Raw genomic sequence first — 8,047 nt, forward strand, 5'->3', positions numbered from 1 at the left:
AAGACAGGCAAGCAACCTCATAAAAAAATACAGAAAGTATTCAAGCAGGCAGTTCACACAAAAGAAATGCAAGTAGTCACAATTCAGATGAAAAACATCTTTAGCCTCAATCAAGAATAAAGAAATGCAACTCAAAGCAGGTTTCCATTTTCCATCTGTCAGGTTAGCAAAAAGGAAAGGACATGATATCCAGTGTTGGTGGTTGTTTAGGAAAATTGGCAATCTTGTATTAGGGGTGGGCTTCCTTGTGGATCTGAGTTTTCTCTGGGCTTGCCCTTGAGTCAGCCCTCCATTTAGAAGGCTCTGTCCTAGAGACGTGCACACACACAGCCAGGCTCTCGTCACATCAGAGCTTTCCTGGTCTGTGAACCAGGAGGTCGGCGCTTCAGAACCCCATTTCCACACCTCCCTCAGTCAGGCTTAGAGAGACTGGTAATGGAACTTGGGTGGGACTTCCTGTTTCCATGGAGACCAGCTAAACTGAGGATTCCATCCTGACTCCAACATAACTTATTTTTTTCTTTGAAATAAATGCAAAATTACAGAAAAATCAAAAAATAGTACAAAGATGCATATACCCTTTACCCAGATTCATCTTTGTTAATGTTTTACCCCATTTGCTTTGTCATTTGTGCAATCTCTCCCCCTCTCCTCCCTCCTCTCTCTCCATAAAATTTTTTTTTCTGAACTCTGTGAGGATAAGTTACATATGTCATGGCTCCTGACCCCTAAATAGTTCAATGTGAATGGGAATATTTTCTTTTTTGGGGGGGTGGGAGGAATATTTTCTTAACCACAGCCCAGTTATCAACATCAGCACGTTTAACATTGATGTAATACTTTACTGCCGATATGCACGTTTTGTCAGTGCACCAGATAATGTCCTTTATAGCATTTCCCCCTCCAGGATCCAATCTAGAGTCGGGTGGTACATTTAATTGCTATGACTCTAAATTTGGAACATTTTCACAGCTGCCTTTGTCTTTTATGACATTATTTTCATTTTTCAAATAGAACTTTCATTTTGCGATTGGCTGTTTCCTTGCAGTGAGATGCAGGCTATGCATTTTAGGCTGGGACACTTCCTAGGTGGGAGTATCTCCACATATCACACTTGACCAACTGTCCTTTATTGGTGATGTTAATTCACTGTCAAGATGCTTTCTGACTTCGCCGCCGTGTGATTCCTACATGCTTCCTTCCTTGCAGTGTGGGACTGTGCAGTTGTCCTCCTATTCAGAATCCCCCCCTGGGTTTATTATCTATTGACGAGTCTTATCTGAGCCAGTCTTTACTGTGCTGGTGCCTACATTCACACCTTATCATCCAAAGTCTAGAGTTTACTCTTGATGCCGTACATTCTATAATATTTTTGAAATAAGCTGTTGGCAAAAAGAGACTTTTAAAAAGCCAAAAAGATCAATCATCTTGTTGCCTTAACCGATAAGGATAACATCCTGTATCATGAGAAAATGAATGCTCTGGCTTCAGTGTCTTGAATAAAAAGATGTCACTTATTCAGCTAAACTGAAAATTAGAAGAATTATTTTATAATCTGTATTTCCCAAAGACATTAAGCAGAAAGACTTAATTCTTTTGCTAGTTAGTTCTGTGTGACGTGTGTGTGGCCCAGGCATGCTGGGCAGGTAGTAGATTATGTTGGAAGTGATGGGAGAAGGGCGTCAAGTAGAGAAATGTCCCAGCCGCCTCTGTAAGGGTCTCTTCTGCTCCTGGTGGTGCTTAGAAATGTAGGCTAGTTGCTGGAACTAAAATTGTTCCTACTGACCGCTGTGGGAATCATCCACTAGTTTCTCATGTGAGGTTCTTAATTGAGCGCCTGCTCCATGCCAAGTGGACTCTGCGCTTTGGAATTCCAAGCAGAGAACGGGTCCAGTGGCTCCAGTGAGGGCCTCCGCCTGAAGGATGTGCCACTTCCCCCCGTGTATCACTCAGGCCTGTCTCCTGGAAAAACCCTTCAAGAGGGGATCTGGAGACAATAGCAGTCTCATGCCAAGAAGGACCCTAAGAGTAGATAAGGCAGCCTCAAGGCTAGCAGAAAGGAAGTGTAGTGATGGTGGAGAGCTGACCTGGACCTGTGAGGGAGCCGGGGGAGTCAGAAGACTTAACCCCCAGACAGCAAAACTGAACAGAACAGAATCCGAGAGCCTTGTGTTTGGGAAAGGAGGGAAACCAGCTAAGACACTTAAATTGTGAACTTCTTTTTTCTAATTGATTTTGAGAGAGAAAGGGAGAGGGATAGATAGATTGAAACATTAATGAGAGAGAAACATCATTGATCACTGTCTCCTGCAGGCCCCTTTTGGGGATAGAACCTGAAACCCAGGCATGTGCCCTAACTAGAATTTGAACCATGACCTTTTGGTTCATAGGTCAACACTCAACCGCTGAGCCACACTGGCCTGGTAAATTATGAACATTTTTAATAGGCAAACACCATGAGAGGGACAGTTCTTCGGCAAGCTGAGGTGGGTGGGGGGCAGGACTGGCTGGCGGTGGTAGCAATAGAGGGAGGACCAGAGCTGGGGGACACACTGAGGATGGGAAGGGGACTTATTTGGTGGTGTCAGGCAGGAGGGTGAGGGAGGAGGGAGGAATCCCAGCTGGCCGTGTTTTGAGACCTTGTTGACTGGCTCAGATACCCGAGATGAGAGTGTGGTTAGTAGCACTCAGTCGGGGAGCTCTGACAGACGGGTGATTGGGATTGGAGCTTGGAGGAGAGGAATCTGGAGGAAAAAAGAAAAAAGTCTTTGGAGTGGACTTGTTTGCCAAGGAAAAGCAAAAAGGGAGAAAATAAGTAAACTGTAAGGAGAACCAGAGGAAACAGAAAAGGGGCACTCAGAGCTAAGAAACAGGTTGCAGTGGTTGTTGGGTTTATGGGAAAAGTTTCAAGGGGAGGAACGAAGGTTGTGGGGAGAATCCCCTCCCAATTCTTGTTCCCTTCAGCCCTTGCAAAATCACAACTTTGGGGCAGGGTGGAGGCCTGGGAAGCTTGGCAGTCCCTGGTCTGAGGGGCTTCTTGGAATGTAAATTGTTCACTAGAGACCAATGGGAAACCCTGTGGCACATCTTCCAATGAATGAAAACTTGTAAAGCCCTAAAAACAGTGCCTAGAGCAGCTGTGGGCAAACTACAGCCCGGATTCGGCCCGTTTGAAATGAATAAAACTAAAAAAAAAAAAGACTGTACCCTTTTATGTAATGATGTTTACTTTGAATTTATATTAGTTCACACAAACACTCCATCCATGCTTTTGTTCCGGCCCTCCGGTCCAGTTTAAGAACCCATTGTGGCCCTCAAGTCAAAAAGTTTGCCCACCCCTGGCCTAGAGCAAAAACATTAGCTATTGCTGCCCCAGCTGGGAAGCAGGGCTGTCTTGTAAGAATGAAGTCTAGTTGGCCCTGGAAGAGCGGGTCAGAGGTGCAGGTCTGCGGAGGCGCTTGGAGGCCAACGCTAGGCTTTTGTCATTATACTATAAAGAATTTGGGACCACAGACTAAAGGGCAGGTTATACTTTCCTAAGGTATTTCTCATTTCTGTTATTTTTGCTGTCCTCTGTCATTTCTCCCTAAGTAATTACTAGAGAACCTCTTAAATGAACTGAGGCATTGGGCCTTACTTGGGAGCAACGATGGAGAGCTAGAGGCTGCTGAAGCGACTTGGTCCCACCCTATAGCTGGTTGCAGGAAGTCCCCTGGAGAAGATGCAGCCTGGCTCCCAGGAGGCAGGAGTGACGGGCACTGGAAAGGGACAAGGAGAAGCAGGCCTGGTGGGGTTTGTTCCACACGGAGGCACTGAGGGGCTGTCACAGGGAGTGCGGCCTGAGAAAGAAAGGTTGAGAGATTTGGAGGTGGAGACATTACTAGGGAACTTTGGGCAATAAAATGTTTTACTGAAAGACCTTGCAGGAATATGTACTATTCCAGATGAATATATTTTAAATAATCACATCTCATTTTATGCCACAAACGTGTCCCTAGAAAATTGTGTGATGATATCTTAAAATGTGTGCGGGAGCCGGCTGTGACACCAGTCCCAGGAGGCTTTGCTAACATGTACACAGCCATATCATTTAGCCCCTTTGGGTCTTGAGTTTAATAATTGAGGGCTTCCATAGGCAGAGAACATCTTAATTTCCTTTGTATACCATTTGATACTGGTTCCACTAACTAATATACCCGAGTATATACATCATGTGACTGTTTTTGTCAAAACTGTGTCATTGGAATGTATAGATAGTACAGTTGTTTAAAACAATCATACTGTGAACCAGAATGGATGGTCTCACGGGATGGGTTTTTTTCTGTCCAGGGTCTTCACAAATAAAGTAGGTAGAATTGAGACGTGTGGTATTATTCATTAGTTGGATGACAGTTATTTAGATAAAGAAAAACTGAATTATAGACCAACAGTGAGTGGACACAGTGCAGACTTAGGGAACGGATGCAGTGATAGCTCTGGGTCTCCTACATGCATCAGGTCTCCTGTCACCCGTGTCACGTGTTGTGAGAACGGTGGTGTCTTAGAGACCCTTCACTGTCGGCACACAGGTCGGGACCCTTTGAAGTGCGCGCAGACCTCGAGGAGTCCATGGAATTTGTGGATCCCGGAGTTGCTGGAGAATCAGATGAGAGTGGAGACGAGCACATAAGTGATGAGGAAACCGACTTGGGCACAGATTGGGAGAACTTGCCAAGCCCCCGGTTTTGTGACATCCCTTCCCAGCCCGTGGAAGTCTCGCAGAGCCAGAGCACCCAGGCCTCCCCGCCCATCGCCAGCAGCAGTGCGGGCGGGATGATCTCCTCCGCTGCAGCCTCGGTGACCTCCTGGTTTAAAGCTTACACTGGACACCGTTAACGAGCATGGATCACAATGTGCCAGATTTGCATCAGGAAAGTAAACTAGTAAACTATGTATTTAGGTAAGATCATGCCTGGAACAAAAAGTTTTTTTTAACTGTTTTTTTTGATGTTGTTAATCCTCACCCAAGGATATTTTTCCATTGATTTTTAGAGTGGAAGGGGCGGGGAGAGACACAGAGAAAGAAACATCGATGTGAGAAAGATACATTGATTGGTTGCCTCCTGCATTTGCCCCAGTCGGGGCCCGGAATCGAGCCTGCATCCCAGGTGTGTGCCCTTGACGGGAATCGAACCCGAGACTCTTCAGTCCACAGGCCAAACTGGCTAGGGCTAAACTATTTTTGTTGTTTAAAGCAGGGAGATAGGCATTTCTTTGTCAAATGGCCAATGGTGGTGACAGACATACTGAGGATAATAAAACAGAGGGGTCAAAGGTCCTTCTACCCAGACTAGTGTTGGTGGAAGGAGGACCAGTGCACGAGGCCAGTTCTGTTGAGGCAGAAATTCATCTAGGCTCCCTCTGATCACAGGCCAGAGGACCCAGACCCGGCCGACATGTTGGTCCTCGTGATGCTGATCACAGGCCAGAGGACCCGGACCCGGCTGACATGTTGGTCCTCGTGATGCTGAGACTATTCCTGTCACTTTATGTTGTAGAGATTGAATCTCAAGGAACTGATTCTTGATGATTAGGACTTGAAAGATAAAAAACTGTTTAATATGAGTTCGTTTTTATGCGATCATTTTTGTACAGAAAACCAGCAGGCAATTTGAGATACTCGATTTCTTTATAATTTGGTCACGTTTGGTTTTTAGGTCAAGGATTTTGGTTTTGTTTGGAAGGGTGGTGTTTATTTTTGGGGGGGAAGGGGGACGGGGAGTAATTTAAACATTATTTCACTTGTGCTGCTCTGTCGTAGCTCATCAGACATTCCTGTTTTTCTTTCTCCCCACACACCAAAGAAACTAAGCTCTTTTCTTTAGGACCCACATCCATGAACAGAAGAAATTCTAGCTGCAATAATGTCCTAGAGATTGTAAACCTATTTTCTTATATTCTGAGTGGAATTTAGTTCATTCTTACCTAGATTATTGAATTCCTACCATCTACACTATGTGCAGTTTGAAATGAAACTTATTTTCTATGAGTGAAAGATTAAGTCATTAAGGTTGTTTGCTAATGAGGTTACTAGTAAAAGCCACTTTTAATTAAGTGGCCTTTAGTAGTCTTCTGGTGTCCAATTTGTTTCTAAGGGATATAGTAGGTGGCAGGTTTTTCCAGGGAAAGCTATCCTGCCTGTTTCCTAGAAGTCTTTGTTGCTCTAAGGACACTACCTTCCTCAGAAATGCAGAGGAAATCATAGCTGGTACTCCTCCTGTCTCCTAGGGGAAGCTCCAGGGAAGGATGTTTCCTCACCAAGAGACCATTTTCAGCTCGTTTCTTGTCATTCTCTAGTGACAATCTTTTAAGAAAACCATAGAGAGGCATTATGTACAAATATGTAAGTAGTTTATTTTTAATAACTGCAAAAAAAAATCCTATGTAACTACAAAAAGAAATCCTATGAAAAATTCCTAACAGGCATTATTACCATATCTTGTTAGTGTGATTAGCATGATAGTACCTCAGATAAATCACTTGGGGGTTTGCCCTGCCCTAGCTTCTTTTCTCGTTGTAATTATTAGAGATGATCTTTGCCTCCAACCCGAGGTGCTATATAGCTTTTGCTATTGGTATATTTAGTGTTTGGCAGAGTTTGGGGTAGAGTTGCAGAAGGGTTGTTTATTCCTACCCAGGAGTCCCAAGTTCCCTGAGTATGAATTTGCCACTTTAGGAGGAAACAGGCTCTGTTTTAACTGCTCAGCTTTATGTTGCTGGGCTTGTGTTGTACCATCCAGGCCTGTAATTCGTAGAGTTAAGAAACACCAAGTGAACTTAAAATCCCATGAGGTAAGACTTACCAGGTACTTCCAACCCTCAAAAAGAAGAGCTTAGTCTCAAGAGTTGAAAGACTGGGATTTGGGGCTTGAGGGTAGAGCTTGACTTCAGCTGAAAGATGCACAATAGTCACGGTTGTTCTCAAATAAGCCTCTTGGAAACCATGAATGTGAGATGAAGCTTAAGAACAGAATCCAGAGATCACAAACTCATAACTGGAGTAATTCAACAAACCGTGCAAGGATATGGGAGATGTAGGGATTGATAGGGTATATTTTGTTGTTGTTATCAACTAGAGGCACTTTACTTAGGGTTAAAATGATCAAACCCTTTAGTGGTTATGAACACCAACATACTGGCTTACACTGCTGAGGTATTTTGGTTTTCATTATTTTGCACTGGATCCACCCTGTAAATATTCTTAAGTATACATTTCAACCACTGTTTTTTCTATTCTTTTTGCTGCTCATTAAATTCTTTCATGTAGGTTCCAGAACCATATGTAAACAGCTTTTTAAAAAATTGAAGCTGGTTTTTATTTTTAAACAAAAAGCCATAGACCTTGGTCCTTTATTCCACATTAAAATGATTTGTTGAAACAAAATAATACTAATAAAAATCCAGAGGCACCAATAGGCCACTTAAAATGGTTTGCTAAAGACTTTTTTGTAATGGAGTCCGACTAAGAAAAGTTTTGCACATCTGTAAGTTAAGACAAAAAACATGTCAGCATTGGGTCTAGCAGACAGGATACATTTAAGGATTCGTGTGTTGGTAATTTGGAAAAAAGCATTTGGTGGCATGCTGTTAAAAGAACTACAGTGTCTGGGAATCTCTTCCGTGGTGTCATGTTGCAGGAATTTCCCATTGCTCTGCAACTTCCAAACCAGATTGAGTCATACAAATGTTTTCTAAACTTTTATTGTATTATTACAATAAACCTTTTACCAGTATTTTGCTAATATGTATGTCTTTTTCAAACTAATTAATCGAATGAGATCTAGCCCTGGATAATCCTATCTAATAAAAGAGAAACATGGTAATTAGCCGTACCTCCGCTACCCTTCCCATTGGCTAATCAGGGCAATATGCAAATTAACTGCCAGCCAAGATGGCGGCCGGCAGCCAGGCAGCTTGAAGCGAACATGAGGCTTGCTTGCTTCAGTGACGGAGGAAGCCAACGTTCCCCGCCTGCCGCTGCCGGCCTCTGAGCTTGCAGTTTGAAACA

The 8,047-nt window shown here is 43.6% G+C and overlaps 1 protein-coding gene across 1 annotated transcript in view; it reads left to right on the forward strand.

The window, feature by feature from the left end:
• ATG14 (autophagy related 14) overlaps positions 1-7,772 on the forward strand; it is a gene marked incomplete at its 5' end in the record, with an annotated part of 35,856 nt that extends 28,084 nt beyond the window's left edge. Inside the window, 2 exons of the mRNA XM_005881307.2 lie at positions 4,569-4,939; positions 5,411-7,772. Coding sequence (XP_005881369.1) covers positions 4,569-4,875 — 307 coding nt within the window. The remainder of the gene's footprint in view (positions 1-4,568; positions 4,940-5,410) is intronic.
• Positions 7,773-8,047: the final 275 nt, after the last annotated feature.

This window comes from Myotis brandtii, unplaced genomic scaffold, assembly GCF_000412655.1.
Source record: "Myotis brandtii unplaced genomic scaffold, ASM41265v1 scaffold675, whole genome shotgun sequence".
Taxonomy (NCBI): domain Eukaryota; kingdom Metazoa; phylum Chordata; class Mammalia; order Chiroptera; family Vespertilionidae; genus Myotis; species Myotis brandtii.